Raw genomic sequence first — 23893 nt, 5'->3', positions numbered from 1 at the left:
TGCACAAAAGCTCATAAACTCTATGAGATATTCCATGGTCCATCTTTCCTCAGAGGCATCTGCTAGTTACTGCTGTAGCTAAATTATTTGGTCAAACACTGTGTGACTGCAGTTTCTGGTCCAGTGGGAACATTTAACTGTCCTTTGGATGTCATTAACAGAGATCGTGCATCATCTCTTGGAGAGGTAGCCCTTGAGTTCACTGCAGCTTCAGTATTGACCAAGGTGGTAGGAGCTGTTCTGCAGTTACTCTTGATTGTCTCAGCCTTTCTGTAAGCATCACTTGATGATGTCCACCATCTTCTTCCACCATCTTCTCTGGAAAGATGCCCATGTTACAATAAACTTCCATGTGATTTTGTTTTTGGTGAGGAATGATAGGTCTCTGAGGTGGTCAGTGTGTTGCATAGCTCCAAAAATTCTTTGTTGTCAGCATGAAAAGTCTTTGCATTGGCAGTGTAGGATGTGTGTGGCAATCCACCTCTATTAGTTATGCTCTGTAAAGCCATAAAAAAGTGTCAATATTCATGTTGGAGCAAAGTTCTAAATGTAAGTGAAGAGTGTTAAATAGGCCTTTTCCATGGTCATGCCTATACTCATGTAGAGAGGACCTGAAAAGTCTATGCCAGTGACAGTAAAAGGCTTCAACAATGTATTTGTTCTGTAAGTGGGGATCTTGGCTCTTTCCTCCGAACATGCACAGATTAGATTTGATTGCAAAGAAGTCCCCATGTTTGATGATCTGTTGGGATATCACGCCCAGGAGAATGTCTCTAGTGATTAGGATATATATATATATATATATATATATATATATATATATATATATATATATATATATATATATATATATATATATATGAATTTCTGTTACCCTGTTACAGATGAAAGTCTTCTGTCAATCAGAATCACAGTGTATCCAGCCTAGGGTGACTGTAATGTCTATCCACAACAATACCGTAAGCGAATCATTGCGTTGCTGTGTAAAACACTGTGGATGTACTGAGCTGCAACATATGCTCATCCTGGAGTATCACAAAATATGGAAATCTGAAAATTGTGATTTTTTCTAGTTGATATCCATCCATCACAGGATACAAATGCAAGACAATGAAGGTAAAGTGGACACCCAAGTATTCCATCATGTTGCCAGATAGTTGGGTAGCAGTTCATTTCAGTCAGTTCCCCTACACCATGTTTTGCCATGGTTGACACAGGAGAGAGCAGTCCTCTCTGCCTCAAAACGCCCAACAATACTGACTGAGTGCCACCTCATACTCTCAACAGGCACCACCAGATGTGGACATCGAGGGCATGTGGCCGGCCGGATTGGCCGTGCGGTTCTAGGTGCTACAGTATGGAGCCGAGCGACCGCTACGGTCGCAGGTTCGAATCCTGCCTCGGGCATGGATGTGTGTGATGTCCTTAGGTTAGTTAGGTTTAATTAGTTCTAAGTTCTAGGCGACTGATGACCTTAGAAGTTAAGTCGCATAGTGCTCAGAGCCATTTGAACCATTTTTTGAGGGCATGTGGTCAGCACACCACTCTCCCGGCCATTGTCGCTTCTTGTGATCGGAGCTGCTATTTCTCACTTAAGTGGCTCCTCAATAGATAACAGTGCTAGTGGATCATAAAATTTAGCATTAATTTTCTGTGACACCAATCATGTTAATGTAGAAGCTAGTCATTGTCATGTTGCAGTATATGCCTGAAACTTGAGTATCTCTATTAACATCTCACCCTTTGGTTCTCCACATGTCTGGCAACTGATTTGAAGTAGTGGTCCATTTTGTTAATCGGAAGTTCAATAATTTTAAGAAAACTGTTAGTTCATAATACATAGCAATAGCTTCATTGTTGTTTTTTGAACCAAATGTGAAGTTGTCCATTAAAACATTGAGAGTTAGTACCTGTGTGGCAATGGAAAATGCAGTCTCATGTCTCGAAACATGTTCTTGTAGCATTGTCAAAGGTGAGAATGAACTGCTGTCAGGTCAAATGGAAGTCTAGTGAAATACTAAGATGTGTAAGATGTTAGTTTGTTGATGGTATGGTAGTTTCCATGACTATCTCGAAAAACATTATGCCACAGAAATCTTGTCAGATCCCTGACATCTTAATGCAAGACATGTTGCAGAAATGCTTACAGAAATTGCTAATTGTAGCCATAGGATATAAACAGAACTGTAACTAAACAGCAAGTATTTCTGGCAGAAGATTTTGCCCCATCTCTTTAAAGTGATGTTGGAGTGGTGCATTGATCTAGTGAGAAGATGCATCGAAAATGATCCTCCACTTTATTTTACCAAGTTTCCTTCTTAACTGCCTTGTGTTACTTGGGTCTTCAGGAGGTGCAAGTCCTACCTGATACTTCGTAATGTAAAAAAAGGTAAGGTTCTGCTTTCTGGCCCTAGTAGGGCCAATTGGGTCCAAGCAACCACTGTGCCATCCTCTGTCGGTGGTGTCATCAGATGAAAGTATGGAGGAGTATGTAGTAGGCACACCTCTCTCCTGGCTGTTGTCTGGTTTCTTGATCTTAGAAGCACTACCATACAGTTGAGTAGCTTCTCAGTTGACTTCTCAAGGCTGAGCAGTACCAGGATCAAACCTGAATCCCCCAGATGGCATTCAGCTGTGCTGACCTCTCAGCTATTGGGGCAGCTGTTTTATAATGTAGTTAAACATAAAATAGTGTTAAATGTCCTTTAAGGAATCATTGCTAAGAAGTATTTTAAGCAAACTAAATAAATCTACTTTCTGCATTCAGTTTGTTCATAGAACACAGAATAATATTTTGTTTCTTAGACAAACAAACAGCTCTATGATGGACACCCACAAGATAAGATGCCTGAAATTCTTGAGGGAGGACAGAATCTTTATTGGTCTTTACTGTATCACAATATGTAGTTACGCAAGTTGTTTGTAGATCCATGAATGCTCTCAAATGGTCATCTGTTAACTATAGATGTGGATCAATGACAATCTTCCAGTAATAATCACTAACAATTAAAAGCTCAATGGTCACATCTTCTTCAGTATCTGTCTCTGGATCAGCTAACTGCAGTGTGTGGACATGTGCCATAGTCTTAATATCTTGTGTAGCTCTGGGCTGAGACATGAAGCAGTGGTCACTTTCATATGTACAGATTTAAGTCATAAAATTAGTCCACACTCCTCTAATTTCTAAACTGACAAGGTTATGCTATTGCTAGGATCTAGTCTGAATTTGAATGTGCAAATACTAAGCTTTCATTGGTCCAAGGCAGGCAGTTTCAAGTCTTGTGTTATGGCTTTGCTAAGAAGGATGCTTGGTTTCCATTGGCCAGAACACATTGAGTACATTTACTTGTCCTTTCTGTCCTATGTTGTGTGCCCAAGATATTTGCAAGAATGTGAAGTTTGGTGTAATTGTGTTTATTTTACTGACAGATGTGACATTGCTCTGTGCTGCTGAGATCTTACTCAATCAATAAGTTAAGTGATTCCGGATTCAAAAAGCATGCAGGTTAAATAAATTCCAAATAATCCAGAAGAACTTGTACAATTCTATTTTTATCATCATAGTGTCCTTTGAGGATTCTCTTAGTTTCTTCTTACATGTCATAGATCACAGTGATATCATTAGCTAAATACTTTGGCTAGAAACCACACAAAAATATGTGTTTATGAACAGTGGATATTGTGGGATCCTGATCAATGTACTGCTGAAACTGTTCCCAAAAATGAGCCCAGATCACAACATCTCAAGAAAATATCTCACGTTTTGTAGTGGACAGTCTGATATGATGGTTGTGGCAGGTTATTCATCACTGATGGTTTTTTGGGTCATGGAATTCATCAGCTTCCCTTCTATTCCCCATGGTGTGCTTAAGATATTGCACTTGGCTGGGTATATATATTCATCAGATTTGGACACATCAGGGCTGTAATCAGTGTCGTTGAGAAGGTTGTATATTTTGTTATCAATGTATGTAAGTGTACACAATAGTTCCTGTAATCGATCCTTAGAAAATTCACAATATTCAGTAGGGGTTGTCTCATTAAAGTTGTGTACTTAATTCAAAATACATTTCTGTGCCAGACATCGTGAGATGATTGCAATTGTCTTAGCAGGCCTAGGTAAAAGGTGGATTGATAAACAACTAACAGATGGCAGCATTACCCATTAACAATCTATGGGCATTGTGCAAGATCTGAAAATCTGTTAAAAGTAGCAACTGAGCAACTACAATACACTGCAAAATGTGTAGCACAGTAATTCAGTTAAACTTAGCTTTGTATGCAGACAGTCATCATTGGAAGGGTCTGTTACCTGGCATGACAAATAACTGCAGTGAGCCCTCATATTGTTGTCACATGAAATGCGTTCAAAAATCATCTACATCTATCTACATCTACACCTTGCAAACCACTGTGGGGTGCATGGCAGAAGGTACATTCCATTGTACTAGTTATTAGAGTTTCTTCCTGTTCCATTCACTTATGGAGGGTGGGAAGAATGATAGTTTGAATGGCTCTGTACATGCAGATTATTACTCTAATCCCATGATCTCTGTGTGAGCAATATGTAGGGGGTTGTAGTATCACCCTAGAGTAATCATTTAAAGCTGGTCCTTGAAATTTTGTAAATAGAGTTTCTCAGGATAGTTTATGTCTGTCTTCAAGAGTGTGCAGGTCCAGTTCCATCAGTATCTCTGTGACACTATCCCATGGACTAAACAAACCTGTGGCCATTCATGCTACCCTTCTCTGTATATGTTCAAGATTCCCTGTTAGTCCTATCTGGTATTAATCCCACACATTTGACAGTATTCTAGGATGGGTTGCATGAGTGACTTTTAAACAATGTCTTCTACCAAGAAATGAAAGTCTACTTGCTTTACCTATGACTGAACCTATGTGATCATTCCATTTCATATCCCTGCAAAGTGTTGTTGTTGTAGTCTTCACTCCTGAGACTGGTTTGATGCAGCTCTCCATGCTACTCTATCCTGTGCAAGCTTCTTCATCTCCCAGTACTTACTGCAACCTACATCGTTTCTGAATCTGCTTAGTGTATTTATCTCTTGGTCTCCCTCTACGATTTTTACCCTCCACACTGCTCTCCAATGCTAAATTTGTGATCCCTTGATGCCTCAGAACAAGTCCTACCAACCGGTCCCTTATTCTTGTCAAGTTGTGCCACAAACTCCTCTTCTCTCCAATTCTATTCACTACCTCCTCATTAGTTATGTGATCTACCCATCTAATCTTCAGCATTCTTCTGTAGCACCACATTTCAAGAGCTTCTATTCTCTTCTTGTCCAAACTATTTATCGTCCATGTTTCACTTCCATACATGGTTACACTCAATACAAATACTTTCAGAAATGACTTCCTGACACTTAAATCTCTACTCGATGTTAACAAATTTCTCTACTTCAGAAACGCTTTCCTTGCCATTGCCAGTCTACATTTTATATCTTCTCTACTTTGACCATCATCAGTTATTTTGCTCCCCAAATAGCAAAACTCCTTTACTACTTTAAGTGTCTCATTTCCTAATCTAATTCCCTCAGCATCACCCGACTTAATTCGACTACATTCCATTATCCCCATTTTGCTTTTGTTGATGTTCATCTTATACCTTCCTTTCAAGACACTGTCCATTCTGTTCAACTGCTCTTCCAAGTCCTTTGCTGTCTCTGACAGAATTACAATGTCATCGGCGAACCTCAAAGTTTTTATTTCTTCTCTATGGATTTTAATACCTACTCCAAATTTTTCTTTTGTTTCCTTTACTGCTTGCTCAATATACAGATTGAATAACATTGGGGAGAGGCTACAACTCTGTCTCACTCCCTTCCCAACCACTGCTTCCCTTTCATGACCCTCGACTCTTATAACTGCTATCTGGTTTCTCTACAAATTGTAAATAGCCTTTCGCTCCCTGTATTTTAACCCAGCCACCTTTAGAATTTGAAAGAAAATATTCCAGTCAACATTGTCAAAAGCTTTCTCTAAGTCTACAAATTCTAGAAATGTAGGTTTGCCTTTCATTAATCTATTTTCTAAGATAAGTCGTAGGGTCAGTATCGCCTCATGTGTCCCAACATTTCTATGGAATCCAAACTGATCTTCCCCGAGGTCTGCTTCTACCAGTTTTTCCATTCATCTGTAAAGAATTTGCGTTAGTATTTTACAGCTGTGACTTATTAAACTGATAGTTTGGTAATTTTCACATCTGTCAACACCTGCTTTCTTTGGGATTGGAATTATTATATTCTTCTTGAAGTCTGAGGGTATTTCGCCTGTCTCATACATCTTGCTCACCAGATGGTAGAGTTTTGTCAGGAATGGCTCTCCCAAGGCCGTAGGTAGTTCCAATGGAATGTTGTCTACTCCCGGGGCCTTGTTTCGACTCAGGTCTTTCAGTGCTCTGTCAAACTCTTCATGCACTATTGTATCTCCCATTTCATCTTCATCTACATCCTCTTCCATTTCCATATTATTGTCCTCAAGTACATCACCGTTGTATAGACCCTCTATGTACTTCTTCCACCTTTGTGCTTTCCCTTCTTTGCTTAGAACTGGGTTTCCATCTGAGCTCTTGATATTCATACCAGTGGCTCTCTTTTCTCCAACGGTCTCTTTAATTTTAATGTAGGCAGTATCTATCTTACCCCTAGTGAGATGAGCCTCTACATCCTTAAATTTGTGCTCTAGCCATCCCTGCTTAGCCATTTTGCACTTCCTGTCGATCTCATTTTTTAGACGTTTGTATTCCTTTTTTCCTGCTTCATTTACTGTGTTTTTATATTTTCTCCTTTCATCAATTAAATTCAATATTTCTTCTGTTAACCAAGGATTTCTACTAGCCCTCGTCTTTTTACCTACTTGATCCTCTGCTGCCTTCACTACTTCATCCCTCAGAGCTATCCATTCTTCTTCTACTGTATTTCTTTCCCCCATTCCTGTCAATTGTTCCCTTATGCTCTTCATGAAACTCTGTACAACCTCTGGTTTAGCCAGTTTATCCAGGTCCGATCTCCTTAAATTCCCACCTTTTTGCAGTTTCTTCAGTTTTAATCTACAGTTCATAACCAATAGATTGTGGTCAGAGTCCACATCTGCCCCTGGAAATGTCTTACAATTTAAAACCTGGTTCCTAAATCTCTGTCTTACCATTATATAATCTATTTGATACCTTCTAGTATTTCTAGGATTCTTCCATGTATACAACCTTCTTTTATGATTCTTGAACCAAGTGTTAACTATGATTAAGTTATGCTCTGTGCAAAATTCTACAAGATGGCTTCCTATTTCGTTTCTCACCCTCAATCCATATTCACCCGCTATGTTTCCTTCTCTCCCTTTTCCTACTCTCGAATTCCAGTCACCCATGACTATTAAATTTTCATCTCCCTTGACTACCTGAATAATTTCTTTTATCTCATCATACATTTCATCAATTTCTTCATCATCTGCAGAGCTAGTTGGCATATAAACTTGTACTACTGTAGTAGGCATGGGCTTCATGTCCATCTTGGCCACAATAATGTGTTCACTATGCTGTTTGTAGTAGCTTACCCGCTCTCCTATTTTTTTATTCGGTATTAAACCTACTCCTGCATTACCCCTATTTGATTTTGTATTTATAATCCTGTGTTCACCTGACCAAAAGTCTTGTTCCTCCTGCCACCAAACTTCACTAATTCCCACTATATCTAACTTCAGCCTATCCATTTCCCTTTTTAAATTTTCTAACTTACCTGCCCGATTAAGGGCTCTGACATTCCACGCTCCAATCTGTAGAATGCCAATTTTCTTTCTCCTGATGAAGACGTCTTCTTGGGTAGTCCCCACCCAGAGATCCAAATGGGGGACTACTTTACCTCCAGAATATTTTACGCAAGAGGACGCCATCATCATTTAACCATACAGTAAAGCTGCATGCCCTCGGGAAAAATTACGACTGTAGTTTCCCCTTGCTTTCAGTCGTTTGCAGTACCAGCACAGCAAGGCTGTTTTGGTTAGTGTTACAAGGCCAGATCAGTCAATCATCCAGTCTTTTGCCCCTGCAACCACTGAAAAGGCTGCTGCCCCTCTTCAGGAACCACACGTTTGTCTGGCCTCTTAACAGATACCCCTCTGTTGTGGTTGCACCTACGGTATGGCCATCTGTATCGCTGAGGCATACAAGCCTCCCCACCAACGGCAAGGTCCATGGTTCCTTGGGGGGTATAAAGTGTTACACACAGGTGTTTGTATGAGTTTGCTGATTCCAACAGTGACTCATTGATATTATAGTCATAAATACTATGTGTTATTGTTTTGTGAAGTGCAAAATTTTACATTTGTGAGCATTTACAGCAAGTTTCCAGTTTCTGCACCATGCTGGATATTTATGCAGCTCCTCTTGGATAGTACTTCATTATAGATAACTGCATCATCTGCAAAAAACCTAATTTTAGTATTAATGATGTCTGAAAGGTCATTAATATACACCATGAACAACAAGTGCCCCAACATACTTCCTTGGGGCACACCTGAAGTTACTTTTACATCTGACAATGACTCTCCATGCAAGATAAAATGCTGTGTCCTCCCTACCAAAAATTCCTCAAGCCAATCACAACTTTCACTTGATATCTTACATAATCATACTTTTGATAATAAGCATAGGTGCTAACTGAGCCAAATGCCCTTTGTAAATCAAGAAACACTGCATCTATGTGACTGCCTTGATCCAAAGCTTGCAGAATGTCATGTGGAAAAAGTGCGAGTTGGGTTCCACATGATTGATGTTTTCTAAATCCATGCTGGTTGGCAATGAGGATGTCATTCTGTTCAAGATACCTCATTATGTTTGAGCTCAGAATATGTTCTAACATTCTACAACAAATCCATGTTAAGGATATTGGACGGTTGTTTTATGGATCACTTCCACTATCCTTCTTGTACACAGACATGACCTGCACCCTTTTCCAAGAAATGGGCATGGTTTTTTGTTTGAGGGATCTATGAAAGATCTTAGTTAAAAGAGGAGCTAACTCAGCTTCAAATTCAGTTTAGAATCTGACAGGGATTTCATTGGGGCCTGGAGCTTCATTCAGTTTTAAAGATTTCAGGTGCTTCTCAACACCACTGACATAAATACTTATTTCACTCATCTTTTCAGTGGTACAATGATTAAATTGTTACAATTCTCCTGGTTTTCCTTGGTAAACGAAATTTTGAAATTGGTGTTAACCCTTTCAGATTTAGCTTTGTTACCCTCAATTTCAGTTCCTGTCCCATTAGCTAGGGACTGGACACTAACTTTGGCGCCACTTACAGCCTTTACATACAACCTGAATTTCTTTGGATTTTGTGAAATGTCATTTGACAATATTCTGTTACAGCAGTCATTGAAGGGATCACGTATTGCTCTCTTGACAACCAAATGCATTTCATTCAGCACCTCTCTGTCTATAGCCCTATGCTTTGTTTTACACCTATTATGTGATAATCTCTTTTTTTTTCAGAACTTTCTTTACAGTGAGTGTATAATTTGAAGGTTCCCTCCAATTATGAACTGTTCTACTGGGTACATATCTACCCAGTGAGTGGTCAACTATTTTTTTAAACTTGAGTCAAAGTTCCTCTACATGCTCCTGACCTGTGGTGAAAGTTTCAAATTTCTCGCTGGGATATGACACTACTGATTTTTTATCTAGTTTACTGAACATATATATCTTTCTGCTTGCTTTAGTTGTCCTTTGTACTTTGCTGATCATTGTTACCACAACCATGTCATGGTCACTGATACCAGTTTCAATGTTGCATCCTCAAAGAGGTCAGGTCTATTTGTTGCCATTAGATACAATATATTTTCATTATGAGTGGGGTTCCTAACTATCTGTTCTAGATAGTTTTCAGAGACAGCATTTTGCAAAGTTTCAAAGGATGTCTTATCAGGCACACCACTAACAAAAATGTAAATTTCCTAATTAATTTTTGGATGATTAAAGTCACCACCAATGATTATTGCATGATTGCGGAACTTACATACAAGTGAACTGAGGTTTTCTCTAAAGTTTTAGGTTACATCAGGAGATGAGTCTGGTGGGTGATAGAAGGATCCAGTTATCATTTTATGGCCACCCCTGATACTGAGTCTTGCCCAAACAGTCTCACATGCAGCTTCAATTTCTATCTCACCGGATTTGAGTTTCTTGTCTGCAGCAACAAATACACCACCTCCATTCCCCATTTGCCTATTCATTTGACTTATGCTAAATTTTTGCCCAAAAATCTCACTGCTATCAATTTCAGGTTTCAAACAGCTTTCTGTACCTAATATTATATGAGCTTCACTCCTTCTCATGAGCACTTCAAGCTCTGGTGCCTCATTGTGAATGCTTCAGCAGTTTACCATTAGGATTTTAATACTCTCACCTGTGGGAGGCATTTCTTTCAGCCTTACACTGATACTTCTGGGTTTCCTACAGCTGTCATTATCTGGATTAGATGGAGAGTTGCCTAATCTAAAAAAAAAACCTTGTGTGCATCCCACACACAGTCAGCTACCTATTTACAGGGACCCTACAGTTCTCAACTTTATGGCACAACTCTAGGAAGTTGCAGCCTAGCTTGTCACTGATCCTTCGAAGTGTCTAGGTTAGTCCTTCCGCTAGACTCAGAACCAAAGGGCAACAATGAGTTCTGGGGGTGATGCTGCAAAATTGTGGGCTTTGTTGAAACTCTGTGCCCAAGGTTGGTCTTCTCAACCTTCTCTGCCATTTGCTAGAATGACCCAAGAATGACTTCAGAACCCAGAGAACAGGTGTCATTTGTTCCAATGTGCACCACAGTCTGCAACTGGTTGCACTCTGTTCCCTCAATAGCTCCCAGAATAGCCTCTTCAACATGTTGAATGAGGCCCCCAGGCGTAGACACTGAGTGCATTTTGTGTCCTTTCCTGTCCCTTGCTGCCATTTCCCTAAGGGGTACCATTATTCGCCACACGCTTGAACTGCCAGTCATTAATAGATACCTATCCTTTTGCGTTTTCCACCTCCTGACACTGGACAAAACGGTTTCCCTAAGTAGGTGTAGTGAGTCCCACTGGCTCAGTTTCAGTTTCAGTGAAAGACAGGACCTCAAACTTGTCAGTTAGGGGGATCGATACAACACCCTGCATCCTCCAAGATCCCTGTCCAACCTGTGCAGGATGCCTAGATTTGCCACTGACATGCCACTCACAGTCAAGTGGATGGGTAATGACAGATCCTGTACTTTCTGCAGAGGAGACAGGATCCACAGGAGACGATAGTACTCGAGGTACTGGTACCTCTGATACAGGTATCACAGGTACATGACTCTTGGAAGCTCTTCCAACAAACTGATTCACAGCAACTGACAGTAGTCAGGGCGATTTCTAGCTGCTTACAAACATCAACCAACTCATCCCGTGTTTGAGGACAGCATTCACAGTGGGGCTTCACTTTGGTTATTGTAATATATTACAAGGCAGTGAACAAATAACTTTAAATTAAACCTGCTGATTATCTTTTAATCTGTTGAGCTAAAAAGTTGCTAATTTCATATAAAAATTGAAGCAGATACACACTATAAGATTTTTGTTAAGGCAACACAAAAACCTGCAGTAAAACTTACTAGTTTCCTAAAACATTCTGATTTTAATTATAGTTGCTAGCAAACTCAAAAACAGAGTTAATTTATGATAAATGCAGATAATATATAGGGCTACTCCACTTTAAGGGAAACACAATGTAACACAATATGTTACGTAGAAAATCTGCTGCAGTAACTAAATCACAAATGGCGAATTGTTATAACTTGCTCGTAGATTATGCAAAGGCCAATGGTGACGTCCTAAAATTCTCAAAAATGCTCATTTATTTACATTGATATACAATTAAATTCAGGGGTGATGTATACTTTGGGTGAACTGTGAACCACAAACACTGATTTGTTATGAATTAAATTACGTATCCAAAACACTCGTACTGCTAACTTACGAAAATATAGTTTTGCAAGTGTCTGAAAATTCTGAAATTAACCTATTTCTCACATAATTGTATAATGAAATTAGAGCAAGATTGTTTTTGGACAAGGGTAGGCCTACTGTCCTCAAAAATTTTATAACTACACTATTTAGTTTAACACTGCAATTGATGATAAGAGTACTAGTTTATCGTGGCACTAGCATATGTTTGAAATTTCACAGTATATCACAATACAACTGGGTATTGATACAATCAATGAAAGATTATGCAGAAGAAGTGATTCAAACAGTAAAATATGTGAATGTGGAACTCCAAATTGACACATGATCTTGTACAAGCAGTCTCACACAAGGGAAAATTCCTGTGTCAGCTTTTATACATAAATAAATGTGAATATTGCACGGATTTTTCACTTATCTGATTCTGTGCACACTGGCACACTTTGAGTATGACGAGAAGGTGATTCCTATAGTGAAGCACTGGCTCTGTCACCAGGACAAGGATTGGTACTGATAGGGCACATACACCCTTGTTTTGCACTGGAGGAAGGTCATAGAATGGGATGGAGATTACATGGAAAAATAGGGTATGCAGGTAAAACACTGTTCTTTTGTGTGTGTAATTCTCATTATATTCAGTAAAGAATTGCTGAAGAAAAAAAAGTGGTGCATTACTTTCTGGGCAACCCTTGTACATAGCTGTTACATGCTTGGACAAGCAATCTTTCAAACTTGAGAAACAGATTTCTTTTTCTTATTATGTTATTATTTTTATCAACCATCAAGACATATGAGTACTAAAAAACAAAGTATGAATAATAACACCTTCAGTCACAATTTGTTTGTGTTCACAAAATCACACAATGTCTTTCAGACTGTATAGATCCACTGTTAGATGCAAATCGTTTTAATCTGTTATCTTGAGTGAGGCAATGTGAAATGTATGTCTCCATTGTGAAAAAGTTTTATGTTAAATTTTGTAATTTGTGAATCAAATTATGGAAAATATGATGAGAAACAGTGGAGAACTTGGCAAAAAATCCAAAATGTTTATTTTTAACATATTAATGTCAGCGGACTTTAGTTTTTCCCATTCTGTAATCACACATCATGTCATTCAAGGTACATACATGTTTATACTTTTCAAAACACTTCATGGATGCTCTTTATACTGACATGACTGCAGATGATCTTCATTATGTAGTGTCAGAGATCAGGGTTTTAAATAAATTGACAGATGCAAGGAAATAAATTGAAAATAAGGCTTTAAAATTGCTAAAATAACTATGGCTAGTGAAATCATCACTTCATTTAACATGGACTCAGGCTTTTTGATTTTATAGCGATATATTTCCAGTTTTCCTAAGAGAGATACAGTCTTACCATGGACTTTACTGTGTAGTGCCACCAAATTGTTTTCTAACCTGTTGATAATGTGTTTAGTTTCCAGCATATGTTGTGCAATGACTGATTTTTCAAAGTGGTTAAGACTGGAAGCATTCAAGTTTTCTGGGTGACAAGTTTTGAAATTTCTAGCTGCTTTTCCTACATAGTAGGAAGGACAAATGGGGTGTGCACTTTATATACTCCACTGCTGCATTGAAATGGTTCTCCTCTAACAAACTTCTTTATAATCCAGATAAGACCCATCATCTTCTGTTAGCACTATATTATGACTTCGAAAAAAGGTCAGCTAAATTTTTAGGACTTCATGATGACTCCAAGTTGACCTTGGGAGAACACATCAGACATATTTATAAAAGAATATCAAGGGTAACATATCTAACATAAAAATGAGACATGTATCTACTTCTGAATATCTGAGACTGACATAGTTTGGTATGTTCCAATCCCACATTTCTTATGGGCTGCTGGCACTGGGGGACTCTTCACTGATATACTGGGAAATAAATCCACACAAGAAATGTGTAGGGCTAGCCCAAGAGATCAGTATTGACTTCTGGTTAGAAAACATTAAAAGCTCAAGACTGTAAACTTGTACAAATATGTCTGATCACTATACATTAAACTGAATGTAAAAGAATTTTACAAAAGAGGAGATATTCATTGGCACAACATTAGAGCCAAAATGAAAATTGATATTCCATGATATAGACTGGTGAAAGCACCCACTCACCCAGGAGTCAGCTCCCTAAAAATCTTTAATAAATTACCACCCTCAGTATGGTCCATGTCCCACAAACTATTTAAAAAATTATATTGCTGCTGAGTTTAAATGCCATTTTATAATATAATAGACTTTTTTGAAGTACAGAATGTGAACATGACTAAATATCTGCAATTATGTACATTTGTGTTTTAGTACACTGGTATGTCTGTAATTACGTATAAGAGATGAAGTGTCCTATTCCAGTATGTATATGTTAAAGATGAATAGACATTGACTGATTCATTTTACATGCTCCTTTCCAGTCATAAATGTTTTTAATTTGTCTTTGAGATATGACATAACTATCTCTTATCTCGCATACACAACAAGTAATTTAGGAGTAAAAGTAACAACTCGTATAATAGTAGATGTGTTGAGTTGTCAACAGACACATACACAAGACTGAAAACTTTGCTAACTTTTGGATGAACCATTTTTTCAGCTAAAGTAAACACACACACACACACACACACACACACACACACACACACACACACACACACACCAGAAGTGTGACTACAATGTCCTGACTGAACACACTAACACTTTGCCAGGACTGTAGTTCTGCAGCTTGACTGGGATGAGGGACTGTTTCCCATGGATCATGTGAGGGGAGAAAGGAGTTGGGGAGAAGTGGGGAGGTTTGGGGAAGGGTGGTTGATGACTGGGACATGTGTGAGGGAGGCAGCAAGTAGATGAAATGCAGGAGGTAGAGCCAGCAGGTGCATTGGATAGGAATGCAACAGGGCCTATATATATCACTTTTCCCCTTCCCAACTCTGATTCACACTTTCTTCCATCATTAATTATTCCAGTTTTACCACAAATATTTTCTTCGTAGTGTTTAGCAAACACTCACGGACATAATTTACAATCTTTCCCTCCTCCCTAGCAACATTTAATCCCAAATGGACTCCTGATCCATCTATCTCCATCAGTTCAAAAACATATACCACTCCCTAGCTATAACTGAGTTCTATTCCTTAAATTCTGCCGCAATGTTATTCCATTTTTTTGGGTACCCCCTCATACTACAAAATTGAAGTACATGAGACAGTACGATTGTTATGGAAGTCTAAATTACATACAGGCTCTCTGTGAATTTCTGGTGGTATATGGATGAGACACAATGTTGCATGCACTCGTAGTGGAATAATGCCAACAGTTTGACCAAGGCTGCACAGATATGGGTAATGCTGATCAGAAAGGAAAGCCACTGACATCAACCACAGATGACAATCTCCCGGCAGATTTTCAGATGATGAGGACATTCACACAGCAGTTCTCAAATGGCTCTATCATAGAGGAATTGAATGATTGGTAGAAGGTTCTGACCATTGTTTCCAGAAACTTGGTGACTTTGTTAAAAACATTGTCATGCATCTGTGTCACCTGACTCTCAATCATCCCCATTCCAGTACCACATGGGTCACTACTTGCCACTGTTGCACTACCTCCCTATACATCAACATCCCCCGAACACACGGCCTTTCACTATCGAACACTACCTTCCCAACATCCATCCAATTCCAAAACCTATTCCTTGTACATCTAAGTAATTGCGTCCTCTCAAAACTACTTCTTCTTCAAGATGAAGATAAACAAACAAATGTATGGCATAGATATGAACACCCACATGACACGCTCTTGTGCCAACCTGTTTATAGGCCAAATAGAAAAAACCTTCCTAGTTTTCCGAAACCCCAAATCCCCTGGTGTGGTTCAGGTTCATTGAAGATACTTACAGGGTCTGCAGCTAGAGCTGAGATGCTCTTAATATCCACTAATATTTTGGTTATTACAATAACGAACTATACTACACTTATTGCTAGTTGTCACAAAACTATCTTTTCTTCAGTTTACAGCAATTTTATGGCTATTTGACTTTGTTTTAGTTACTGTATTTAGTCAGATTCAATATTCTGACAGCTTCATGTTCAAAGAAAAAGATATTGACAGCAGAAAAGCTAGCTCTAAGTAGACAACTGGCTTTTACCGCTGCACTGAGGGTTGCACACACCGTAGCGAAAACTCTTTGATCCTGATAATAGGCCAGGCCACAGTGTTCTTCACTTTCACTTTCTGCAGCCTTCCCCCCCTCTTCCACACATTCAGTCATAGCACATTCATTGCAAAGTAAAGATACCACTACTCCAGATCAAATGGTTCAAATGGCTCTGAGCACTATGGGACTCAACATCTTAGGTCATAAGTCCCCTAGAACTTAGAACTACTTAAACCTAACTAACCTAAGGACATCACACACACCCATGCCCGAGGCAGGATTCGAACCTGCGACTGTAGCAGTCCCGCGGTTCCGGACTGCAGCGCCGGAACCGCTAGACCACCGCGGCCGGCTACTCCAGATCAACATGAGGTCTGAACATAATACACTGGCGAACAATGCTGGAACACTACTCTTTACTTCATGGAAGAAGCCAAGACCACTTATCAGTGATGAAATGACAAATAACAGTTCTTAATAATTTTACTGTTGAAATACTACTGAAATAAATTAGCATTTAAGGCTCCAGGAACTAGTCACAACAGCAACATTAGACAATTAAGTCTGTTTGCAATTACTATGGTCATAATTCTAGGTAGACAGAAAGTTCATTTACTTGTGATGTCTTCACAACATTGATTTTGGTATGATGACATCAGGTGTCTTCCTATCTATTCTGATATCATTCCTCACATAATGTTTCGGAAGAATGTTTATAATGGACAGAATCAGTAGTATACAATGTATAAGGGGATAAAAATTCAGTGGTTCAAATATGTCTTATGATTCATGTATTCCCAGCAAATAAGATAATTTACGTAAAAGCCATTCTGAACGATCACTAAAGCATTAATGTTAGTTGGTAAAAAGTTCTTTAGCAAGGCTTTGAATCTACAGGAGTCATTCCACAACATGGTGGCTGTCCCACCTTTATAAGGCATAACAGATGGCAGCCACCTCTACTTCTGACCCAAGAACTCATGCAGCTTAAACATTAGAAGCAGACATAGCCTGTAATTCTGAAAAGAGTCTCCAAAATGGCAGTGGAAGCATTATGTCCAATGGTACTGTCATACCGAGTCGGGGTAATATCCTTTGCTGAGATGTGTCGTAGACCCTTGATGGCTGCACCAGGTGTCTCGAGGCTCATTCATACACCTTAGAGCTTCCACTTCCATAACCTTCTCCCTGCTTCTGTCTCACAAGGGGTGCACTATTCTGTCTTTCACCACTCTTACCCCCACCAAGAAATGCTCTCATTCATTGTCTTTCAATCTACTTATTTACATTAATGTTTTAGATCCTTCTGAGGTTCAGAATATTTTAAAAATCTTGGTATTAATCTTTTTAGTCTACAGTAAAACATTATGCTTTTAGTTAATAATAAATGAAACAGTATAAGAATCTACAGAATAACTTAAAAGGTTTCTGTTTGGATTTGCCCCTCAGGTTTTCCACCAAAGACAGGCTTCATTGGTAATGTTAGTGATGGTGGCATCTTCATGTCTTTGTTTGCTGCATAAAAGACTCAAAGGCATTCACCTTTGTACCCTTCAACACATATCTGGAAGCTCTGAGGAAACAATGTTATTCCAGTATGTAGCAGAACAATACTCTATCCTCATACCTCCACAGTTGGCTCTGAGCACTATGGGACTTAACATTGGAGGACATCAGTCCCCTACCTCCACAGTCTCAACACCTTATCTCCCATGAACTTCATCTGGTCTTCCCCTGACCGAAGTGCCACTATCTGGGACACTGACCTGCACCTCTCTGATTGCTCTGTCCATACCATTATCCATATCAAGACCACTAACCATCAACATTTAGACTGCTGTCATCCCTTCCACACCAAACAAGCACTACCATACAGTCTGGCCACCTGTGGATGGCACATCTGCAGTGCCCAGAATTCCTCTGGCTAGCATGCTGAAGGTCTCATTATGACCTTAACAGGCAAGCACCAAGCACTATCAACCAAACCTAGTCTGCAGACAGGTTTCTCATGCTACATTCTCACACATCCCTAAGCCTCTCATCACTCCCAAGAACCAGCTGCAGAGGAGAACCTCCTAATCATACAATAAAATCCTGAATTTGAACAACTGAACCATATCCTTTGCCAGTGCTTCGCTAATTTATCATTGTGCCCAGAAGTGAGGGATGTCCAATGTATCATCATTCTCACCCCTCCTGAGGAAATAGTCAACTGCCTAGCCAATTTTTCAATACTGTGGTCCATCCTTATGCCACACTCCCTCCCAACTCCATGCTGCATGGGTAATACAACGTGGAAGACCCAGATGCACGACATGTTTAATGTGCCAACCCAGCCCATCCTACACCAGTCTCACTGCAGACTTATGTTGTCCCATCAGAGGCAGGGCCACCTATGAAAGCAGTCACATCTCTGCATAAATTTCTGAATGGTATTTCATGTGAGCATGAGCACCAACACACTGTCCACTGAGTGAATACCCACTGTCACATTGCGGTAAAGAACAGACCTGACCACCCAATACAGATCATGTTGTTGAGTGCAACATGCTAGATTTCAGTGGGTGCTTTGCAGCTTATGGCACTTGAGCCCTTACTCCAAACACTTGCTTCTCTCGGCTACATAGGCAGGAGTTGTCCTTGCAACACATCTTTTTCTCCAGTTATCTTCCTGGCATCAACCTCTGCTCCCACTATATCCTACTCCCACCTCCAACTTGACCCAGGACAGTAGTTTTACTTACCCTGCACCAACACCCTGTGTGTAGGTAGTTACAAGGTTTATCTGCATAGACAAATGAGATGTATTCATTCATGCAGGCACCAATTGAATGCACCAAAGGTACAATAATTCTTGTTATGCTGTATTAATGTAAACTGAGAGGGCGGTGGAAGAATTAAAAATGACATACCTTCAGATTTTTACAACATCTTTCTTGTTTTAATTTTTGTAATATAACTCTTCTGTTCTTGTCTGCCATGGTGTGTGGACATATGTTTGCTCTGTATGTGTCTAACAATTAAAAAGTGGATTACTAGTGGAAGAAAAGTATTTTATTTCTACAAGCTTCAAGTACACCCATTCCCCTCTATGCACACCATGAACCATTGCAGCAAATCTTTGGATGCACAGGAATAATCCTCAAGAAGACAATTGCCACTCATCATCAGCATTTTCATGCTACAAGAGAGAAGAGGTAGTTTTCATTAATAGGAAGAGAACTTTCAAGACTAATCATTTCAAATTACTGCTACAGAAGGTTTAAAACAATACCTACTATCGTGTCCTGCATGATGTTTGTATAAAAGAAAAAAACCTTACCAGTTGAAAGGTGCTACCGAGTACTATACTATCATCATACCTTTATCTCTCACCAAATTAATTGTATTTTTATACACCAGCATTCTCTCCCAATCCAACCTTCCCTGCCACTGTACACTATTCAAATTCACCAGTACTGGTACCCATTCCTATATGTTGCACATGCCAACTTTCCCTGTTGTTTTACTGTACCAGACACTGGTTACCCCCCCCCCCCCTCCCCCACCCCACTCACCTGCCCACCATCCCAGTCATCAACCAGTCTTCCCCAACCTCTGTCCCTCCCTCCTCTTTCTCCTCACATATACACACCTGACAAAACCCATCACCCCATTCAAGTCATGGAACTGCCTGTTGAAGACTCAATGCCTCAACTGTTTGGAGAGTTTCTACCTTTACTCTTAAATAACTTAAATTCTACCATGACATTCCACTGTGATACTTATTCTACATGTTATCATTTCTAATTATTTAGTTGCCCTTTGTATTTGATTTGTAAAGATTATTGCTTCAACTGTCTCATGGTCACTGACATCAGTTTCAGTGTGGATGACCTCAGTTGTTACAATCAGATCTAATACATATCCATCAAATGTATGCTTCTAAACAATGTGTTCCCTGCAGTTTTCAGAGAAAGAGTTTAGTATTATTTTGCAAGATATCTTGCCAGGTTGACCACTCATAAAACTGCAGTCATACAACTGATTGCTGGATAATTAAAATCTCCTTGACTGATGACAGTATGATAGAAAAACCTTCACACTAATGTACTGGGGTTTTCTATAAAGTTCACGGTTAAATCTGATGTGAGTCTTGTAGCCAGTAGAAGGTTTCAACTATAAATATGTACCCATTCTTGATACTGAGCCCTGCCCAAACAATCTCACAAGTAGCTTGAATTTCTGACTTGTATCTCAGATGATTTGAATTTCTTGTATACAAATTCATAACGTAGAAAGACTCAATCCAAAATAGAAATATACTTTTCTTTCAAGAATTCAGTGCAAAACCATACATACAAATAGAAATCATGTGTATGTTCTACTAATTCATAAATTATTGGTACAAATTCGTCAATAATAAATGAATTAGCGTTTCACTAATGAGACTTTAGTTAATGGTGGATCAGTTACCAACATTTTTTTACAACTGAGGAGACCTATTTCTTATCACAGCTTGCACAGTGGCAAAACTAAGGTGTCCCATACTATCTGTTTTACCATTTAAATTATCTTACCTGAATTTAATGTACGCAGTCTGCTTTCATAACTTCTGCTACTAACTAATACACAATGTGTGTATGTATTAAACCGGGAACCTAGAAATGAAGGAGAGGCTTCGTCCCAATGGGATGTTTGAGTGAACAATGTGCAGCTGTGAAGTTTTGTTTTCTACAACCCCACAACAGGCCACAGCAGTCCACCCACCCCACTGCCGCCCCACACCGAACCCAGCGTTATTGTGCAGTTCAGCCCCCAGTGGACTCTCCAGGAACATCTCATACTAGATGAGTGTAACCACAAATGTTTGCATGGTAGAGTAATTATGGTTTATGCATACATGGAAATGTTGTTTGCACAGCAATCACAGACACACTGTAACTGAGGTGGGATAAGGGAAACCAGTCCGTATTCGCCGAGGTAGATGGAAAACTGCCTTAAAAACCATTCACAGGCTGGCTGGCACACTAGACCTCGACACTAATCCACTGGGTGGATTTGTGCCAGGGACAGGCACGCCTTCCCGCTCAGGAAGCAGCACATTGGACCACGCGGCTAGTTGGGCAGGCTATAAACAATGTACTAACCTTTCTTTCTGCTTCAGTGTATTGAACCCTGATAAACCAGTCAATTGTAGATACAAATCCAAGGGTAACATTTATCAACAGGAAAATCACAATTCTGTCTGATAGAGGGTTTTATGTTTCTAGCATATTAAAAACTATTTTTTTTTCAAAGTGTATGATGTGATAAAATCTGTTTGTCTGTTATATATTACACTCCTATCTGTCTAATCAGTCTCATACACCACTCACAGAAATATTACACATACTTTTTGCCTCTGAATATTGTGGAATGGTAATAGTCAGTGGCAGCTGAATCTAGCAAACATAATAATTGCAAATTTTGATAATGACAGATTCCAGGATGGCAAAAAGAAGGGGAACATAGGAAAGAAGAGGGATGAGTTCTCTCCTTTTCTCTGTCCCTCCCCACTTTCTTTCTTCCATTCTCAATGTTTTAGGAAACACAACCAATAATATAAGTTGAAAGTAAAATGTTGTGCCCAAAAAACTCACCAAGCCAGTCACCACCACATCCTGCTTGCTTTGAACCTCCATTTGGAAAGAAGTCTGCATCTCCCAGGACAAATTCGTATCCTAGAACAGCAGTGTTTGTATGGATGATCTGGACAAACTCTGCATCGCCTTTGTCCAGCATACTGTCATTGCCTGGCTTGAGGTCATCATCATATCCAGGCCCTGCTGGGTCTAGTCCTGATGAAGGTTTCAATTTGGTTGCACATTAGTATTCTGAAGTGTTAGCCTGTGATTTAACTCTGACTTCTACTTTTTAAAAACCTTAACATACAGCTGAGCAGTGCGAATTTAACGTTTGCTGCAAGAAGAAAGAATACGTGCATATATCATTATCCATATTGTTACAATGCTATGTGAACAGCTGATTCTGTTACGACACTTCCAGCATATATCACAGTATAAGACACAGCAAATATTAATTCATATTTTATAAACTACTAATATTGTTATAAGTATTATTAAAGGGCTATGTGAGCAGCTTATACAGGTATGCCTTCTCTGGTGAATTCCTCTGTGTGTAAGGTGGCAAAGTAGAATTCATATTTTATAAGCCACTGATATGGAAATAAATTGTAAAACATTTTAGATTAAATAGATGTTTATAAGTCTATAATTATAAAAACTGAAAAAGAGTACAATAACAAACGAAAGAGCACTCAGAGCTGAAGGCCGGGTGTAGATAACATTCCATTAGAACTACTGATAGCCTTGGCAGAGCCAGCCATGATAAAACTCTTCCATATGGTGACCAAGATATATCATACAGGCAAAATACCCTCAGAATTCAAGAAGAATATAATAATTCCAATCCCAAAGAAAGCAGGTGTTGACAGGTGTGAAAATTACCAAACTATCAGTTTTATAAGTCACGGTTGCAAAATATTGACATTAATTCTATACAGATGAATGGAAAAACTGGTAGAAGCCAACCTCGGGGAAGATCTGTTTGGATTTTCTAGACAATACTGACCCTACAACTTATTTTAGAAGATAGATTAAGGAAAGGCAAATATATGTTTTTAGCATTTGTAGAAACAGAGAAAGCTTTTGACAATGTTGACTGGAATACTCTGTTTCAAATTCTGAAGGTGGCAGGGGTAAAATACAGGAAACGAAAGGCTATTTACAATTTGTACAGAAAACAGATCACTGTTATAAAAGTTGAGGGGCACAAAAGAGAAGCATTCGGTGAGAAGGGATTGAGACAGGTTTGTAGACTATCCCCAATGTTGTTCAATCTGTGTATTGAGCAAGCAGCAAAGGAAACAAAAGAAAAATTTAGAGTAGGAATTAAAATCCATGGAGAAGTAATAAAAACTTTGTTTCCAACGACATTGTAATTCTGTCAGAGATAGCAAAGGACCTGGAAGAGCAGCTGAACAGAATGGACAGTGCCTTGAAAGAAGGATATAAGATGAACATCAACAGAAGAAAAATGAGGGTCATGGAATGTAGCCAAATTAAATCAGGAGATGCTGAGGGAATTAGATTAGGAAATGAGACACTTAAAGTAGTAGATGAGTTTTGCTATTTGAGAAACAAAATAAATGATGAATATCAAAGTATGGAGGATATAAAATGTAGACTGGCTGTGGCAAGGAGAGCATTACTAAAGAAGAGAAATCTGTTAACATCAAGTATTGATTTAAGTGTTAGGAAGTCTTTTCTGGAAGTATTTGTATGGAGTGTGGCCATGTATGGAAGTGAAACATGGATGATAAATAGTTTAGACAAGAAGAGAATAGAAGCTTTCGATATGTGGTGCTATGGAAGAATGCTGAAGATTAGATGGGTCACATGACTAATGAGGAGGCACTGAATAGAATTAGGGAGAAGAGTAATTTGTGGCACAACTTGACTAGAAGAAGGGATCAACGGACTGATTGGTAGGACACATTCTGAGGCATTAAGTGATCACCAATTTAGTATTGGAGGGAAGCGTGGAGAGTAAAAATCGTAGAGGGAGACCAAGAGATGAATACTCTAAGCAGACTCAGGAGGATGTAGGTTGCAATAGTTATTCAGAGATGAAGAGGCCTGCACTGGATAGAGTAGCATGGAGAGCTGCATCAGTCCAGTCCCTC

At 39.2% G+C, this 23893-nt stretch overlaps 1 protein-coding gene across 1 annotated transcript in view; it reads right to left on the bottom strand.

Moving 5' to 3' along the window:
• The window catches only part of LOC126253229 (phospholipase A1-like), a 108638-nt gene that overhangs the window by 12462 nt on the left and 72283 nt on the right, over positions 1 to 23893 (bottom strand). Inside the window, exon 5 of the mRNA XM_049954417.1 lies at positions 21789 to 21986. Within this exon, the coding sequence (XP_049810374.1) occupies positions 21789 to 21986 (198 nt within the window). The remainder of the gene's footprint in view (positions 1 to 21788; positions 21987 to 23893) is intronic.

The sequence above is a fragment of the Schistocerca nitens genome, chromosome 4 (assembly GCF_023898315.1).
Source record: "Schistocerca nitens isolate TAMUIC-IGC-003100 chromosome 4, iqSchNite1.1, whole genome shotgun sequence".
Lineage (NCBI taxonomy): Eukaryota > Metazoa > Arthropoda > Insecta > Orthoptera > Acrididae > Schistocerca > Schistocerca nitens.
This window is presented reverse-complemented; position numbering and strand designations above follow the sequence as displayed.